Raw genomic sequence first — 20,353 nt, forward strand, 5'->3', positions numbered from 1 at the left:
TTTCCACGTAAGCATCATGTATCTGTGTGTTAATAACAGTGAAGTATATTCTGTTCATGTATGAAACTAACTGTATAAAAAATGATGGTACACTTAAAGTTTGTTGTTGATTTAAGATTTTTCCACAAATTGCATTCAAATCTCGACCAGCTAATCAATTTGAAAGAAAAACTATTTTCTGCTATTGCAGCATGTTTGAAAGCATTTCATGTTTTATTTCTTTGAAGTGTAACGTCCTGCATCAAACACTAAAATTAAACTGTACTCCGTTTTTACCAACTGAGCCTCTGAAACGTGTACGAGAAAGCAGATGTCAGTAGCTCTGCCATGTCCCTTCACCTTCATGTTTAAGTCATCATGTCTCCCCGCTGGCCTGATTCTGCGTTTCGGGCTTTCGGTTGGTGACCCAGCACGGTGCAGTGCTAGAGGGTGGGGACCGTGCTGACTCTACTCTCTGGCTGTCCTGTAAATCGCTCTTTTATGGCCCCTGTAATGATCCCCCAGCCGGCAATCTCCACTCCGCCGCACTGCAGATAGAACCTGCTGCTTCTGGCAGCCCACACGGGGGGGCTCTGGATGGTGGCAGGAGGTAGTGAAACTGGAAAACACACATTGCGTGACCATGCACTCCCCCAGCATACACACACACACACACACACACACACACACACACACACACACACACACACACACACACACACACACACACACACACACACACACACACACACACACACACACACACACACACACACACACACACACACACAGACACATGCAGCTATGTTCACGTTCATAAAAATGCATGCTTTTTCACACCCCATCTACCTTAATCCCAACTTCCTGTGTAAAGGTCATAGAAAGCGCCAAAGGGCGGTGTTTTTACCTCACTTTGAGTTGGCAAAGTCCAAATGTGCACACTGGTTCATCATCAAGGAGAGAATGACTCCTCATGAAGAGGCTGATTGCCAAAATGCCTTTTAACTTTTGCACCATTTACTCCAATATTCCTTTCAGCTGCAGAGCACCAATGATTTATATTACAAAAAGGGAATTCGTTGCACTCTGCCTTTGCTTGACTTCAAGTGTCTCTATGCAAAAACATGTGCAATAACCAAAATTCAGATTTTCTTTCAGATTTCTAAGGTGTTATCAGTAGGAGAAAAAAAAAGCCTCCCTAAAAGCCCAATAGTAAAACGTTCATAATATGATAATATAACTGCATCTCTTGTCAGTTTTGAACATGCAGCACTCTACTGGCAAGAAAGTAATAAAAGATAGCAAACCTCAGGTTACTATTTTTTTAAGTGGCCAAATTAATTAAGATATTCAGAAACAGTCAATCAATCAATTGATTTATTAGTGATGGTTTCGGTAGCGACGCAGTCTGATGGTGGTACAGTCGCTGGGCGTCAGGGACGTCGAGTGGTTGTAGTACCAGACTTACAAGCCAGCAATTCAACATTAATCATTTTATGATTTAGGTAGATATCTGACATTTTGGTCCTTCTGTTAAACACACTTAAGCCATCTATCACCCAAGACTAGTGCTCAGAGAAGACTTTATATCACCCGACTGAATGTCCCTCATGCTTTAGCTACTACTAAGTCATACTTACAAGTGCAACGACAAAAAGCAGCAATTCATCAAATGGGCGTTTCATGTGTTGATTTATCAGTCAGCTGAAGAATGTGATCTATAGGGACGATCCACCTCTATGTACAATGTATCGACCTTATTTTCAAAGACATTTCCTTCCCTTGATATGTAAACATCACACAGATTACCACACCTTTACTCTACTTTAATTACTGTATTTGCTTGGGGTTTTTTTGTTTTGTTTTAGCACGGCTGTTATTGTTTTCTGCCATTCACACACAAAGTGTATTTACCAGTGAATCAGGATGTTGTGTACTCTGTAACTCTACCCACAAAGCCCCTGGGTCCCCAGGCCCTGCAGTGGCACAATCGCCTTGACAGCAAATTTCTGTGAATAGACGTGTTAGTGTATGCGTGTTTATGTCTGCGTGTTGTTTTATTAAGCAAGTCACGACTCAAACAAGCCATTTTGTTGACACTAGTGGGCTGACACGTTCTTCTTCTTCTTCTTCTTCTTCTTCTTCTGTGTTTATAGACACTTAGACTCAAAAGAAGAGAGGGAGAAAAAAAGAAGTGAAATCTCCTCACCCTTAAGCCCTTTCTGTAATAAAAATAACACAGAGTCTGAATGTGAGAGTAAATAACTTGTTAGGACACCATCTGCAGAGCTGAGAGTCACCCTGTTTTCTCTCAGTTAGCACCCCCTGTAATTCTCAACCCCCACCCAAGTTCTCCTCCAGCCCTCCACCAGACAGACATGAAACAGACAAGGCAGAGGCTCTCCACTCTGCACGTGACGCTCCTGTTTAGTATTCATGCCACGTCTGGCTGAGGGAGCGGCATTAAATTGGGATCAGGCAGATTAGAGTATAATATAGACGACTATTAAAGGCTGCAAATGAGAGCCATGGGTTAGAGCCTGAGCAGAGGCCCAGTCTGCCTCCATGTCAGTGCAGCCCCCTGCAAAATTCACTCACCACACAAACACTCACACACAGTGGGAAATAAAAAAATGGGGAGATATATGTGTGCTCTGGAGACCATAGTCCAGCAAACTATTACCATTAAGGAGGATACAGGTATTTTACAAACCTCTGTCCTATTTTTTTTCTGTCATAGCATTGGCTCTAATGTCTAAGTGCTTTAGATTACCCTCTTAGTCGACAGCCAATAAAAGTTGGACGTTCTTTATGGTCTCTGAAACTGTTTGTTTTTGACACTGAAAAGCACCGATTGTTATTTAAACGGTCCGCTTACATTGTAGATAGATATTTAAAAAAACACTGTTTGGTATTTCAAAAGCACTTTCTAAAAAATCAACAGTAGTTGCAAAGCTAATTTTCGAACACACCAGACTCCATTGATGAGAGCGAGCCTTAATTTAACCCAGCAGGACACGAGGAGTAGCTGGGCTACCATAAAGCCCTGAGTATTCTTGCTTTTATACTCTAACGCAAGCGCATGGCATCAGCCTGCCCTTTGGTATCGTGCGGTGGTTTGGTTTGTTGTGCAAGCCGTCAGAAATGAACGCTCACTTCCCCTTGATGCAAAATGCATATAACCGCTAGGAGCAGTGTCGAGTTACATGGTGATGAGACCAGGAAACACAACATCGGAGACATCAGAGACTTGCAGAAAGTCTCTGTCAAGTCCACAACGACCTGAAATGTGATGTGTCAGTGCCTTTGCATAGCAACAAACATATGTGACAAAACAGGTGGCAACAGATCATCACTACTTCTGTGCTTTATGCTGTCTGATTTATTTGGTGTTCCCTCCAGAAGTCCGTACATAGTTAAGTGAAGAAACACGTTCACGATGCAGCGGGTTGTCTGTAAGTGTGGTTTAAAGGCAAGTATATTTAACAGATGGTGTTTGTTATTTATTTAGATTTTTACTGGTTAAGTTCTGATCCAAACAAGACACAAAAAAAGAAACATGATGATGAAGGGGACACCGGCTACTTCAACGCTATCAAACATAGATGATTGTATTTGTCATTGGAGTCTTGTTTAGCTGATTTTGTTTCTGTTTCTGTTCCAAGCTTTACCATATTGTTGTTTTACAGTATGAGATAAAACTAGTTCAATTTAAGCCACAGCTACATATTAACTCAAGGCAGCGTGCTGTTTGGATCAAGAGATCAAACTATAAAAAACCCAAAATAACCTGTTGGTTTTATTGAACCATAGACTGTGAACATTAAAGGGATTAAGCTGCCCTCATGTCACCTATAAGTTCCTGCAGGGGGCTCCAGAGGCTCATTTGCCACAGCAGGACGGATTTTGTCAGACATAATCACCACTATGGATTTTCTCTTCTGATTTTCTCATTGGTTTACTGTTCATTAAATCGTCACGGTTACATAACAAGGAAAACACTTTTCCTCCCTGAAAGAAACCTCTCTGTGAACTCTGTATGGCATGGCAACCCCGAACATAATGAAATATGCCACCAGTAAACAGCTTACACAGGATGTATTACACACTGCCAAGAGTGCTTATCAGAGTGGATTTTACAGGGATGTATTTGGATATTTTGAGAGGTTCTGTTGGGCTTTCTTCAAAAAAACAGACTGAAGAAATCCCCCCCTTAAAAATAAACTGCCACAAATATTATTAACTTGCAAAACTTTTCTCTCAGTTTCCTTTCCATGTTGTTGTCAGATTTGGGTGAGCTGCAGTTTGCCGTCTTCCTGGCCATTACAGCAGACTTCTCCTCGCTCAATAACTTGCCATGTAATACATACAGCAGCACAGAATGGACCGTTGCACAGTGTGTCTGGGGGATCTTATATGAGTGACATTCTCTATAAAAGGCAGATGGTAACAATGTAGGTGACACAGTGAAGCCCGGTCCTTTCTCCAGACCATTACTTTAAACTTAAAGATCCTTTTTTTTAAATGCAGGCTGAACCTTGTCCCGTGTGTTCTGCTTGTCCTTTAAGGAATGTCACAAAGCTATCGACGTGGTTAACAGTACAGTATAGCAGATTTTTTTGCTAGAAAAGAGCTGGTATTATTTTTTTGAATCTTTTATTCTGTGTAGAGACAATGAATGTGTCATTTTCTATGTCAAGTGTTTACTGTTCACGTTCAAACACCCAGGGTCTTGTGGTTTAAAGGGTGCTCCTGTTACGCCACAATAAAGCAGCCCCATGCGGCTAACGGCAAACCCACAAACAGGCTCAATCAAACACATCATACACCTGACCACAGTTAAAACCAGTGGATTTATTAACAGACCAAGTAAAAGATTAAATCAACTGAAAAAACGTTTTCTAAAAGACCACACACAATCCCTGAGAGAGAATCCCAGTGAGTCCCAACTTCAAAAACCTCCTGAAGCAAAGCACTGGTTCTTTTAAGCTCCGAGGCCAGGTGTGTCTCGTTGTGCAATCAGAAGCCTCACCAGGGCTGGAAACAACAGGAGGGAAGAAGGGACAAACGGTATAGGGAATAACTTTAAACTCAAATTAATTACCGGTAAATAAGACCAAAACATTTCTGAACTTTTCCTTCAGAGTTGTTAGACCATTCAATGTTGAAACAGTAACAGAGTTTACACAGTTAATGGCAATTACAATTACGGTTTGAAATTAATGTGTAGGCCTATATTTTATAAATCACATTTATCACATGTTATTTAGTCCCTCTTACGGAATACTGTACTGCAGAGTTTTCCTACAGCCAATGGAAAATAACGACACAGCTGGGTCTTTGAATTTCTCATTTTGCTTTGAAAAACTCCCAGATGGCTCAGTTGATGAGTCAATAGTAATACCCATCTTGTGACAACAGACATTTCACTTTGTTTAACCGTTCCTCCTTTTTAAAATTACTTTTCAATACGCAGTAAATATCATTTTCTGTGGTAAATTTCACAACTTTCAATCTCGCAGAAAGTGTTCCTATTTCTTTCAAAATAAAAGTCAATTCTTATCCAAACAGGATCATTAGATTTAGACAGCAAAACGTACAACATAAAGGAAAACATAAACTGACTTGAAATGTTAAATAATTGGGTTTTTTACAAGCTTTTAAAAATGCAATTAATTGCATTTAATTATTGAAATTCATGGATTGATCTTGGTTTAAAAAATATATTGTTTGACAGCCATGGTGTACATGAACATAACCACTGAAAAGGAGTTGGCTCGTCATGTGTCCAAACATCCTTCATTGATCCATAGGTTAACACGCCTGGCGTCTTCTCTTTTATTGAGTTAAGGCTTTTACAGAAATGTATACAATTCCACAACTGACCACAATAAATTAATGACCTTTAATATCTAACTTCATGCACCCACATTGAACATTTATACACAAATCAATAAAACACAGATGAAAAAAGAAAACTTCTATATATAGTGACACTCGGCCTGTTTTTTTCTCTCTCCTCAGACATCCGCTGTTCCCCCTGCTGGCGTTGTTATTTGAGAAATGTGAGCAGGCCACACAGGGATCTGAGTGCATCACATCAGCCAGCTTTGATGTGGACATCGAAAACTTTGTGCACCAGCAGGAGCGAGAACACAAACCCTTCTTCAGTGAAGACCCGGAGCTGGACAACTTGGTAAGACAAGATAAGTCATAAACACACTTTAGACTAGAGCCAATTGCAGGTAGTTCCGGTAAGTTTGTGATAAATGGTAGCCTATTTTTTTTACTTAATGAAGAGCTGAAATAGTTTTTTGATTTATTGAACTTATTAAGAATAAGTGGAATAATGTAGACATTCCTGTTTATTTGCATGCATCATAGCCACTACTAATCATTCTCTTCACCTTCATGACATGTAATCTTCCTCCTGCACGTCCCCTTGCATGACAGCGAGCAGTAATTGCAAATTAAGAGAAAGGGGATGCTGACAATGTTCAGAGACAAAAAGAAGGGGAGGAGCTGAAGTCAATCAGAGACAAAGACAGAGCCAGGAAAAAAAGTGCACTTCTGCCACTACAGTGCTTTGGATGGCCTGTCGACAAGTGCTGAACAGTCAATTAACCCTGCATCTGTGTGTTTTATGAGGCGCTGGGTGCAGGCGTCCCTCCCAGAGGGCTCTAACTCTTCCTCAGGGCCGTAATGTAACACCGGGCCTGACTGGATGTGATGGCCAAAGACTTACTGGTCCCTTGATTAAGTGAGCGCCGTTTAATTAGCTGATTTATCTGCTCCTTGGCCAAGCACTTTTCTGTCCATTCCGGTGACCTTGAGTGGTGACTTTGAGGAGTGCACTTCAGACCGCCGCACAGAGCGTAGGAGAGTCACACTGTCACATTTAACATACAGTGATCTATGGATAACCTTCATTTGTAAGAAAATACTAATATATCCATCGTTTCACATACATTCGTAATATACAGAGGTTGTTTTTATACTCTCTGTTATGAATTGCTTTACATTAAATTAGTGTGGAAACAAAACCTATGCATCACATACATACAATTTAAGGCTGTATAGCACTCAGGTGCAAGGAACATAATTGTATATGGTAGGTGCAGGATAACAATAAAGAGCCACTCAGCACTTGTTTTTTTGCTACCAGCCTATTTGTCTATAGGGCCCTGCACTCATGCCCTTTTATGGGCATTAGCGAGCGGATACCTATGCTTATTGGGCACAACATGCATGCACTTTTAACTTAGGCACAAGGAGATAAGTCTGACAAAAGAGTCTTCTTAGGAATCTTCCTAAAAAATCATAAGCAAAAACTCAAAGATATTGGTGAATTAATCCCCAATCTTCAGTTTTTGGTAAATGCTTCTATTGTTATGATGATTCTGACTATTATGATCCAAAGAAAAACTGAGTATTGCCCTTAAGCTGTGGGAATTTACTTTAATATTTCGTCTCACTATGATGCCCCTGCTGCTCTATAAGTAAATGCAATAATTTACCTTACATGGGTACAATGACATTGTAGTTTAGAAAATGATTGCAGAATTTCAGTCACTAAAAGATGGATGGAACGGTTTTTAGTTTCTGTATAGCCTAAAACTGTTACAACCACCGGGCTGTAGTAAATTGTGAAAATGATCTGATGATTGTTTCCTTTAGATGGTAAAGGCCATTCAGGTGTTGCGGATCCACCTGTTGGAGTTGGAGAAGGTCAATGAGCTCTGTAAAGATTTCTGCAACCGCTACATTACCTGCCTCAAGACCAAGATGCACAGTGACAACCTCCTCCGGAACGACCTGGGAGGGCCCTATTCTCCATCACACACCAGTCTCAACATGCAGCAGGTCAGTCACACTGTCTGTGGAGCTTACTCTTTCTTCAAGGCATCAATCCCAGAGTAATGGTTCTAAATATACATCCTGTCATTTACCAACAGGCAGATCCTGCTGTTGGCAGGTTTTAGGCCATACTCAGTAAGGATTACCTCTTCACATTTCACTCACTAGTGTCTCTCTGTGATCCCCCAGGAACTAATTCAGACCTCCTCTCCATCCATGACCTCTGTCTCCAGCTCTGTTAACCCTTCTGGGATTGTGGTGCCTGCCGGGACTCTGCAGCAGGGCAATCTTTCCATGACAACCATCAACTCTCAAGTGGTATCAGGTGAGCCTTTGTTTGCAAAGAAATAGCACCCTCAAACATCAGCATCACCCTGTTCATTTTGACCAATGATGTTTTATTGTGTAATGTCACATTCGAAATTACTGATTGAATGTCCCATGAGCCTTTTATTTAAATCTGCTTTTAACAGTTTAGAGAATAACTTTCATATGTGACCAGACAAGCACATGTTGGAAGCAGGGCATCTAGGAAATATTTATGTTGCACTCTTGTTCCATTACTATCTGTAGATGTAAAAACAGTTATCCTTAAACAGCTAAGCATACATTCCTTAAATGGAAAGCATCATGTTAAGACCATTTACCGGTACATGCTTTTGGTGTCCATTAACTGAGTTTTTTTGCACTGGCAGCGTCCCCAACCTCAGTGTCGCAGCCCTTCTCATTCGCACTTACTGTTACAGAAATCGACCTCTGCTTCCATCTTATAGTGACCCTTCGGTCTGTTTTACAAAGCTCTGTGCACTTGATTTTATTTCATGAATCTTTATTCAAATACAATTTAGTGCTAGACCTGAACAGTTTCTCCTTCACCATTGTTGTTGACAAACTTGATGTCAGAAGTCTCGCCCCTTCTTCATTTGGATTTGTTTCTGACATTGTGGAGCCTCCAAAAGTTTAATTAATTTCAACTAAGAGCATTGTGAGTGTATCTGCGAAAACAGCTGATGCTAGGGCTGAGGGAGTTTTTGTGCTGAAGACATTGAGCTCTGAAAACGCTGAACTGCATTGGTTTTTATGGTGTTGGCGCTGCCAAAGACTACAACATAACTCTCCATCAGACTCCCATCCTTTGATACTATTCACAGTCTTTTACCTTTTTCTTGTGTTCTTATCGTTAATCCCTGTTCTTCCTTGCGTCCCTTGAAAGGCGCTTTATACATTACATTTTCTTTTAAATCATTACAATGAAAAACAGTGTTAGTAGATACAGGTGCTTATAAGTATGATATAGCTTTACAGACAAGACCTGTGAATCCTTTCCTGCATGTCATTCCCCACTCTCTGTCCCTGACTTCTATATCAACTGTACTATCTGTAACATCAAGGAATTTAGACTTTTAGGAAAATGCCCACAAGTTTATCTTAAAAAAGATTTTGATATAATAATCACTATTATCGTTACCCATTTGATTTAAACTGCAGTGAATAACCAGTACACACTTCTCTGATACAAACTGGAACATTTCACTTTTTAATTGTGTTCAACTATACTTTGTATATTGACTGTGTTTGGTGTGTATGAGAGATCTGTGCTGGTGTTCTTCACAGGGTTCTTGGCTGATGGCTTCTTATAATGTCAAGCCTGTACAGTGAAATGTTAATCCTGCCCTCTGGAAATCCCTTTTAACCCAAAATAAATCAATCCCTCCGCCTTTGATCAGTACACATTGAAGAGCTCAAACAAACCGTGATGAGAGTGTTTTGATCAAGGCTAATTAAGCCAGCAGGAGAAAAAAAAAACAGCCCTCGTCTCTGGGTCAAAGGATGTTAACACACCTTGAATTTAATCACTTTGTCTCCTATTCGCCTGTTTTTTTGTTTTTGTCGGGGCTGACAGTGAGTTAATAAGGCACTGCTGGTAATGCAGGATGTGGCTGCCAGTAGCTTACTGAAGCCACTTAACACTCATGACGGCAAATTATCCCCTTAGGTGGGACCCTGTATCAGCCGGTTGCCATGGTGACATCGCAAGGGCAAGTGTTAACGCAGGCGCTGCCACCAGGAACCATCCAGATCCAAAACTCACAGGTAACACAGCTGACTGACGATGCTCTGGTCGACACTTTCACTCCCTCTTTATACTTTCACCACCAACATTCATTCTATTATGATTAAAAAAGGAATGTCTTAACATCGAACAGAAGCCCCTCTGGGCATCTTTTCATTGTTTCTGTCAGAACTCAGGCACCCTGCTGACAGGCACAATGGTATGAAATTGTATGTTACTATGGTGCTTACATGATCCTGTCAGGTTCAAATGTGAGCCAAAGTCATGTAAGGACATGCACTCAAGACTGTCGATCGAATGCGTTTGTAATTTCAATTCAACAGATGCAGAACTTAAAATGTACAAACGAGATTCTCGCTCTCAGGCAGCTAACCTTTGAAAACTTGGGATCAACAATCAATCATACCTAAACCCTTTAAAAAGAAATAAAGAGTGCTGAATGATGGAATTTTTGGAATCACAAGTTGTTATCATCTTACAGCGACAGCCTTTAGAAACACTCCATTGCTGAAATGTTGCACTTTTTTTTAAACATTTGGGACACTTGCTGTATTATTTAGAGTTGGTCATTTTTGTCCAGATACACTTTTTAGGATTTTTTCGTTGAAATTCTCTTTGTCCTGACAGAAATGAACAATTAATGTGCTTTAAAAAAGAGAACAAAGAAAACCCTTCATCTGTAGCTGCTGTAAGCCTGTAAAAAAACCTCAACCAATGCGTTGATCCAATCATGCCCCTCCGTCTCCTTGATCGTCTCTAACCGTTGTTTGCACCAGCCCACATATACTGTGTTTAACGTTAGCTGTTGTTAAATAGTCACGTTTTTTTCATGTTTTATGATATAGTTTAGTGTTTACTTACCGCTGAATGAGACTTGAGACAACATAGTTTCTACACAATGCTAGCGAGGATATGAGGTTTCCCTTTGGAGTAGCGGCTATCATGCACGTTAGTGAGGGGCGTGGCTGTTCAGGGAGCACAAAGGGAATGCTACTTTCAAATTCTTGCTAGCTTTTCAAATATTTCCAACCCTGCTCCTAACTGCTTAAATATTGGGTAGTAGACAAGCTGACTGCCCTTCATACCTGTCTTATTGAATGTACAGAAGAGGAAAAACGTAGAATCTAACTATCCCTCCATCCATTATCTACACATTTGTCTTTGCACTGTGGGGTTAAGCTGGACAAGCCAAAGTAAATGGGCACACACACAGAAGGGTCCCTGTCCATCCAGGGGTTTGAACTAGGAAGCTTCCTGCAGTGAGATAACGCTGCTTACCACTGCACCACCCTACAACCACCATCATGGATGATGTAATGACATATTTTACAGTAGAAGATTCTGATTAGTTTGGATTTCAATTGGTTTCATGTCAAAGCCACTGCCCACATTTCAACAGGAGCATTTTAGTTCAAACAGTGCTCCGTTTGCAGCACAATTGTCCTGAAGAGCGTCTCCGGCTCACACAGGTAATTCTGTGCTTGACAGAGGAGGCCTCTGTGAATAACTATGACCCAGCAGAGGAGGACAGCTACATGTGTACAGGGAATTGAACGCAGCCCCGTCGCTACTTTGCCGACAAGCCCCAAGTAATCAGACTCTCAAGCTCGCTGTCGCCAATTAATTTAACCTTGCTTTTCCTCAGAACACACACACACACACACACACACACACTGAGGGGGGAATGAGAGGTGGGTCACCCACGTGACACCCAGCTGCAACTCTAATGAGTTTGGTTTTGTGTGTGTAGGGGATCTGGGCGTGTGTGGATGTGTATTTATGGACATTAAGGGGAGGCTTTGTCTGTTATTCATCTCTAGCTCAGATTCATTCAACTACTACACTCTGTAAGATCATTAACTGTTACATTCTTTACAAGACTTGTTTTTTTTAAATTTATACATGCAGTTTGTCCTGCATGCTAATGAATATGAAATGTTCTTCAATATTTTCATATTTAAAGTTTTTTGGAATGAAAGTGTCTCAAACAAACATTTAATATAATATATGCTGTAGAACATTGTTATGTATATGCAGGCAGTAAAGGACATTGTGTAATGTGATGATTGTGTGATAACACTTTAAATTAAGATCACAAGATTCACTATTAAAAACAGTAAACGAATTCCACCACAGGGGGGCTTTCAATCAAAGAAAAACGAAAAAAAAAGATGATGTTGAGGCTGGTAGGGACTAGAGTGTAGTCAAGATGAACAGACCAAATAGACCGGAAGAAAAGAACATGTTTACAGATGATGTATCCAAGTATAATTTACATGTCATTTTACAGCAGCACATACGGCAGCCTTCAGTAGCAGTTCCCGCCTGCTCATCTTTGACTTTAGATCCCGGTTTTTCCTTGGCAATGATAAACATGCCAGGTCCGTTTTGGTAGCTCTATCATGGCGGCTGCCACCACAAGACATGTCCCATTAGCCTACAACTGTAAAATCACAGGTTTCTCTGGTTTTGATAATTGCAAAGAATATAACACAGTTTCGCCTGAACATTAAAATAATTTTGCTATTTTATTCTAAACGTTCTTGTACTATCCTAAAAATTATACCTTAAAACTAGTCGCTTATTAGCATGCTAATTAGTAGCATACTGGCTGTTTATTAGGATCTTATTCTAAATGACAGAAATCTTTAGCTAATATGCCAATAACTATACATTTGCTTCAATACCCTGATACTCATTTTTGATAATAAATTAGAAAGTTCTTGTACATGGGTTATGATCATAATATGCTTTGCTGAGGGTAGAAGTAACTCAATAAAAAAATAAAATAAAAAAAATAAAAAATGCTGTCTCAGTCAACCTAACACCAGGCGAATGGCTTGAGCTGAGGCCGTTTTTTAAGTCTCACAACAAACGGCTACATCGGGCCCGTCCTTCAGTGAGCTCAGCCACACGCTCAGTTATAAACAACTCCTATTCTTCATCAAATCAATTGGTTAAGCGTAAAAAAAAAAGATCACCTGCCTCACAGCATGTCCTCATAAAGACACTATCGTTTTTTGTTTTTTTTAACCAGGCTTTAATCATGTTAATTTCTTCTGTAAAAAAGTCTTTTTTGAATGGGTGTGTATGTGACTTCCGAGGCTCCTGCAGTCAGCCTCAAGTGGACACTTGAGGAACTGCACGTTTTCGCTCTTCCATGTTGGCTTCATTTTTCAACACTGGAGGTTGAGTCTTGCTAAAAAGTCATCAACATGGTTGTAAGACAAAAATGTAACCTCAGGGTAACCACACTCTGACCTCAACTCCCTTAAATATCACAACAACTCTCTAGAAAATAATGGACTTGCTTGATTTGGTCCTCACAAGTAATGCAACTAGACTGAATACTTTGTCTGTCACACGCACACACAACACACATGGATCCATATGTTCACCACAGGCTGTCAGAGCTGTCAATAGTCTGGGAGAATCTCGTCCTTCAGCGCTCACACTCCAAACAATAGCGTGCAAATAATGATTTCTGAGGAACACAAAGACAGGCTCAGGTCAACACAAACAGACAAACACTGTCACACTTTACACACGCTGCTCGACAATCGGTACTAAACTGTGACAGCCGAACTTCTGACTGAAGACTCATCAGAGCTCCAAATAGACTCTGACAGTCCTGTTGGTCCACACAGTCAAGTGTTCAGCTTTTCATGTTTTAAGTATCATTACTCAAATTCAGTTACCATGGTGACACTTGAGGAGGTGTTTCTGCCCTTGCCACGGAAAAAAAAGGCAGGTAATTGGTATTCTCCTTTTGTTTCCGTGGCAACCATAACAAAGCCGTCCACTCATTTTATTCCTTTTTTTTTCCATTCTTCCTTGTCTCTTCTCTTTTCTTCTCTTCCTGGTGTTTGTTTAAAGGTCAATGTGGACCTCGCCTCCCTGCTGGACAGCGAAGACAAGAAGTCCAAGAACAAGAGGGGGGTTCTTCCCAAACATGCCACCAACATCATGCGCTCCTGGCTCTTCCAGCATCTCATGGTGAGGCAGAGTTTGCGGTCTAACACATGTATAGAGTCTGCATTCGACTCAGAGGGACCTTTATTTGGCTTCCTGAGGGAGATGGTATTTGAAGGACATCACAGTATTTAGATGCTTTTTACATGAGAAATCAACATCACGTTTGTCCCCTTCCAGCACCCGTACCCCACAGAAGATGAGAAGCGACAGATTGCAGCACAGACTAATCTCACCCTCCTGCAAGTGAACAACTGGTAAGATGATTCTAGTTGTGAAAATTGGAATGAAGGCTTTGCTTAAAACAAACTCGAAAATGCCAACGCGTCTGTGAAAATTAGCATTACTGTGGTGCCATCTCCTGGCCATGTTTAGTCAGTACACATCAGACCAAAATGTCTCTTTTCTTTTGATGTGACACTTAGGAATGAATGCTGATTTATTTTTTTGGACTTTTTGTTAAATCTTTTCAGGTGATATTATGATGTAGGCAGAGGTATTAATCTTGGTTCACCTTGCATTTACTGGTCTGTAATACAATCAGAAATTGATTTATCACAAGAAGCCCTACAGTATGTGGCAGCCATTGTTACAGCCAAACTGAAATTACATATTTTTGTATGAAAAGTTTTGAACAAACATTTTGTGTTTGGCACATTCTTTTTTTTAGCAGAGTGGCTCCTGTCAGGTTGATCTTCTTCTTTAACCCTTTAATTTACTGCATTGTGTTTGAATTAGAGAGAGGATGGATTGTGTCTTTAAAAATCGACACGACATGCATGAAACACGTGACATTCAAAATCTAGCCAAGACATTATCTGATACTTTAATTCCTTGTGACAGAAAAATATAAGCCATAAGACAGTAAGGGGCTGACCATCATTTTTCTGTCACAAGATATCGTCTCTTATTGTTCAGGACATATGATGCCAAATCCATCATTTTTTTCATCAATCAGTCTTTATCTGCATTGTGCCAGTTCATTACAAATATTATGTCAGTACACTTTACACAAGAGCACATAAAATACCTAGTCTTTTTTTATAGTATATTACAAAAGAGATCCAATGTTTATCATGAGTACATCAGCAACGTTTAGTAAAGTTGCTGTGGCTAGAAAAAAACAACCAAACAGACTAATGTTGAACAGCTGTTTGTTGAACTGTATTGGGCTTCAAAAACAGGAGAACAACAGAGCAACAGGATCAGTGAATGAGATCAATTTAAAGCTACAATGTCAGTAATGATTGGAAAAGTATGTGTAGTATTCGCAGTAACACTGAAGTATGTTTTTTATAGAGGTTGAAGTTGAGTGGATTTATACACGATACTTTATAGTATTTGTTGGGTATATTATTGTTTGAAAAGTTGCCCCCATGGCTGCACAAGACCAACTCTTGGTCTATCTTATTCAACTGAGTGATGGCCGTATGGAGAACTTAAACAAACACAAAGTCAGAGGCTGTGGTGCACGCTGTCTTTCCTCCTCTGTTGTTGTTTCTGCCCACAAACCTTTTTGATTTTAATTGAATTGTTTTACTTTTCTAAAATGAAGGGTGTCTTGTATTTCTCTTTATCCCCTGTAATAATCCCCCCCCTTCACCTTCTGCCCTTATCTGCACCCCATAGGTTCATTAACGCCCGTCGGCGTATCCTTCAGCCCATGCTGGATGCCAGTAATCCAGACCCGGCTCCCAAAGCCAAGAAGATGAAGTCCCAGCACCGTCCGACTCAACGCTTCTGGCCTGACTCCATCGTAGCTGGAGTACTGCAGACACACAGATCTCAATCAGGAAACAACTCTGACAGTACGCCAACACTTCATTGCATGAAGCAAAGTGTATACATAAAGTCGATTGTTATCTTGCGTGCCTTTATAATGACTACTAGCTGCCATTGTTGGCACTTGAGGTGGCAAAGCATAACAGTTTGTTTGTTTTTTAGCTCCTGCTGACTCAGAAGCTTCAAACATTACTGTGCTTTGAAAAACATAATCATAAAGTTCAACATTTAAACTCTGCAAGAAAGTGGGAAACACAATAGAAGAGAGTAAAAGTACTATGGAAATGTTTACTATAAAAGACAAATCTCAATGAGGGGAACATTTCCACCTGATACCAATTATAAAACTCTAAAACACGGAACATCTAGTTTCTACAACGAGTGAAATGTCAAATAAGTTTCAACCCTGCACTTATTCACATCAACTAGGTAGCAAATACAGCAAATATGTACATTTATGTTGATGTGGCCACACATATTTTATACCTAGGTTTTAAGGAAAACATGCATTTAGTTATTCAATGAAAAAAAAACTAATATGACATTTGTTAAAACAGCATTTCAGCTTTTTTTTTTGCTCACATTTAAGACAAAAAGCCAGGCTGATTAATATCAGTGAGCTGAGGTGAAGCTGCTGTTCTGCAAGTGTAAGGCTGCTATATGTTTTACATCCACTAGATGTCACTGTTTACAGGGTTAGGAGTAGAAAGAGCCACAAATGTCACGTGACTTTATGTATGTGAAATGGTGTAAAAAAAAAAAAATATATCAAACTTATCCAACAGAAATCAAGTTGGATTTTATAAAGTATGGTGACTACTGTATGTGGAGTCCCACTCTCTTGTAGATTAGGAAGAAACAACACGAGGCAGCCCAGCACGTTTAACCCTCCACAGTCCAGTTTTTTCATTGGTCGAGCAAGATACACTTCCTTGGTCCTTGCATACTTAGTTATTTGGCACAATACTGTTGCTCCTGCACTAGTACAAGCACAAGTGTGGGCTTCCACATCATGGACATGATGTAAATACAATCCCAGCATTTCGTAATCAAGTCGTTATGTGAGTTAAAATTCTTCCCCAAAAAATGATTGTACATAGGTGAAAGTAGAAATGACATTTCCTGTTTTGGTGTCTCCCCTCAGACCCTCTGAGTATGGACTCCCTCCACTCGCTGTCATCAGACTCAGCCACGCTGGCCATGCAACAAGCCATGCTGGGAGCTGACGACTCCATGGACGGCACCGAGGAGGAGGAGGAGGAAGAGGAGGAGGAGGAGGAAGAAGAGGAAGGAATGGAGGAGGAAGAGGAGGAGGAGGAGGACGGGGAAGAGGACAACAACAGGGAGAGACAAATGTCTAGTGTGGGAGGAGGAGTGAGGAGAGAGCTTAGCATGGAGCACAGAGAGGAACTGGAGTAGGACAAAAATGTACGAATGTATCCTCAGCTGTGCCCTGAATACAGCCTCGTTCAAACTCTGATGCTGAGTGACTGTGCAGAGCTTTAAAGGGCATACACAAGTTTTTCTCCATCAGAGACTCTTCCGCAGAGCCACCACGGAGACTAATCAGACACAACGGCCACCATGATCATGGTTATAAAGGACAAATATTAGTTTAATAAATGTGTTGTTTCATTCTAATATAGTACGTTTTCTTGCAGTGGGCTCCTCAAATATTTGGATATTTAGCACATTTTTTGTACTCTTCAGCCCAAGTCATTTGGAAAGAAATGGCACAGGTAATTAACAGGTAATTAGTTTGAAAGAGTACTTCCTGTTAGGATGGTTTCAGAGGCAGTGAATAAAAATAAACTGAATATGTTCAGAGAGCTGGTACATTCGGATGGAACAAAAATGGTCTTCAAAAAGGACATCAAGGAGTCAGTAGTTTCACACAGATCAAAAAATGTTTGCACAGTGGAAAGCTTTGATTAAATGTGACAGGCTTTCAACTCGTCGAAAACAGCAGCTCGGTCAATGGCCACAGGCTTCTGAATATGACACTTTGGGTTTTCATCTAATGTGATGTATTGAATCCATCCTCCAGGTTTTTTTTTTTTTACAATTTTAAGCCAGGTGATGGCCAAGAAAACCCCCACAGAACTCGTTCCGAAGAATATATAGTTCCAGGCAGAACTGCAGCACGTCCTATGTTGGAGCGTACAGGCTGGAACAGCTCTGTGTGCGAGTGTGTAGCTCACCCTGCTTGTTTAAATGTCCATCCTCTCCCACGTCAATAAAAAAATCACACAAATTAAATCATATACGGCGGGGGGAGCTAGATTTTGAAAGTCTACCTGGCTTTACTTATTCAAGTCTCTGTGAGGCCTTTCCATGTAAGAAAGTGAACTGGGGCCGTTTCTGACACTAACACTTTTTCATTGCAAAACTGATTTTGAATTGTTTGCATAATTACACACACTCACAGAGAGAGCAGAGCACCATTATAACAGCAAGCACTTTTACTTCTAACTATGGGAGTGTTCAAAGGAAACTTGGGTTGTCAGTAGCTCTGGTTGGTCATCGTAAACAATTGACTTTTACAGTGTGAAATGATATACCACCACAACATTTATACAATCTGACAGGCCTAGCAAACCGAGGGGCGTCCAAAACAGTCATGTGGGGAGTCATAAAACCGCCTGCTTTCTCCCGTTAATACAAAAGCTTACTATTCTGCATGAGGATCTAAACTTAAGAGGGGGCGCATATTGGTTGCTGCTAATTTTTTTCAGTAAATATCCTGCACATTGGACCAATGTCCAATCTATCATGGCTCACTTGACAGCACATCCCTGTACAGGCAAAAGTTCCCTGGATATCTATTTTGAAGCGTAGGGCTGCTGACCAAGCTGCTATGATTGAACAGTTTGGTGTGAAAAGTGTCTTAGAAATACCTTATTTGAATGTAATCAGTACAAATATTTGGCACAATGAAATGGGTTACAAAAAGGGCTGCAGGTTTTTTTTTTACTTTCAAATGACTGAACACACACTTAAACTTCACATTTAATGTGTCATTTTGCTTCCTTAAATAAGACTAAAAAGCTTAGAGGCGGATAAAGAAAAATGTGTTATGCTGTCCAAATAACTGCATCGGTGACTGAAGAAGTTGCAGCGTGCTGAGACGTCATTCTCGCCTTTTTAAAATGACTCACAGGTTCTCAGGTTGAACAACACTTTCATTCAGCATGACTCTTCAATGTGAGAGAATCTCGACTGACAGCTCTGATAAACCTTTTTCGAGCATGACTTTGAAAAACAATCTTAGTTTACTTCTTTTTCATATCCCATGAGCAAAAAAAGAAAAGAAAAAAAAAACCTGTAGTAAACCAGTGAACTCTGACTGCACACGTAGTTTGTGTATTGGATTTATGTTTGCATTCTGGTGATGAAGGTTTGCATATTTATTTCATTTTGTTTGTGTGGTCTAAGACAGTTGTAGCTTAATGTACAACCTGACAATGACAGCTGCTTCTGCGTTTACTTCAAAGATTTTGCAAACCTTTTGAACCAGGTTTTTGTATTTTGTGAACACGGGTGAATCTGCCATGAAACACGAGTATGGCAAGAACTGCAAGACGCATCTTCAAACCGTCTCACCCAAGTCTCAACCTTGAAGAGGCGCAACACTTTGGAGTCCAGACGTGACAGAGAAAATGTCAATTACTGAGAGACTGTTTCAAAGAAGATGATTTTGGAGGAAAATGACGTGTGAAAAAGAAAAAAAAACAGAATAAATATGTCTTTCAATTCAATGTGAAGGATTTTGGAAGAAACTGTGGAACAATTTCAGCTCTGTTTTGTACTAAAACACAGACACGGAGTCGCTCGTTTCTAATGTGAATGTGTCTGGAAAAAGAACAAAACCATGTTACATTGAATGTTCTGATTGTTCATTGTGAAGTTTGTTGCTCATTAATCATTTTTTCTTGACTTTTTTTTTTAATGGATCTTCCAGAGAAAGTGACAAACATAGAAACTATTTCTATTTCATTTGTACACTTTGTTGTCATAATCTATTGTGTTTCAATAGAGCAATTTTAATAATTAAACATGTAAAGGTACTGACTGTGTGAAGTTTGGCACATGTTTCAACTTCTGGTTTGGTAAAATATGTGATTTAAAAATGAATTTAAATTTAAAGTTTATTTAATGTGGACATAAGAACTACATTGGACAGACTTGATGTTTTAGCACATGTGCTAATATACAACACTTGTCCACAGGCAGCTTTTGAAAGGATAAAACAATTCAACTAAATTGACAGGAGAGAGAAGAGAGACAAGAAAATAAACAATAAAAAACACAACAAAAACACAACAAACAAAGAATGAACAACAAGCAAATGCAAGCAATTTTCTGTTAGTTTACAAACTAAAGAGCAGACAGTAAAACGATTAAGGAGTCACCAGTTAAACGTTATTCATGTGAACAATGTTGTTCAGATTTTAGCCATTGTTTGAGTCCTTTGTTAAAAGCCTTACTGTTGTTTTCTTGTTTTAGGCTGGTGGGAAGGGAGTTCCAAAGCTTGACCCCCTTTACAGAAAGAGCCGACTGACCGAATGACATTTTACATCTTGGTACTAGACATTCACCACTCGGGGTTTTGTAATCGCTCTCTGAGAGAGAAAGCAGGACTGACTTTTAGAGTTTATGTCTACCCATGACATCTTGACATGCCCAAAT

At 40.0% G+C, this 20,353-nt stretch overlaps 1 protein-coding gene across 3 annotated transcripts in view; it reads left to right on the forward strand.

Moving 5' to 3' along the window:
* Positions 1-19,723, forward strand: part of LOC306832082 (homeobox protein PKNOX2-like) — a 107,616-nt gene extending 87,893 nt beyond the window's left edge. For all 3 annotated transcript variants that reach the window (XM_079356480.1, XM_079356479.1, XM_079356481.1), the window contains 8 exons: positions 6,004-6,175; positions 7,657-7,842; positions 8,026-8,161; positions 9,833-9,930; positions 13,787-13,906; positions 14,063-14,139; positions 15,512-15,690; positions 16,809-19,723. In XM_079356480.1, the coding sequence (XP_079212606.1) occupies positions 6,004-6,175; positions 7,657-7,842; positions 8,026-8,161; positions 9,833-9,930; positions 13,787-13,906; positions 14,063-14,139; positions 15,512-15,690; positions 16,809-17,083 (1,243 nt within the window). In that variant the 3' untranslated portion in view covers positions 17,084-19,723. The remainder of the gene's footprint in view (positions 1-6,003; positions 6,176-7,656; positions 7,843-8,025; positions 8,162-9,832; positions 9,931-13,786; positions 13,907-14,062; positions 14,140-15,511; positions 15,691-16,808) is intronic.
* Positions 19,724-20,353: the final 630 nt, after the last annotated feature.

Source organism: Symphodus melops (genome assembly GCF_947650265.1).
Source record: "Symphodus melops genome assembly, chromosome: 11".
NCBI lineage: Eukaryota > Metazoa > Chordata > Actinopteri > Labriformes > Labridae > Symphodus > Symphodus melops.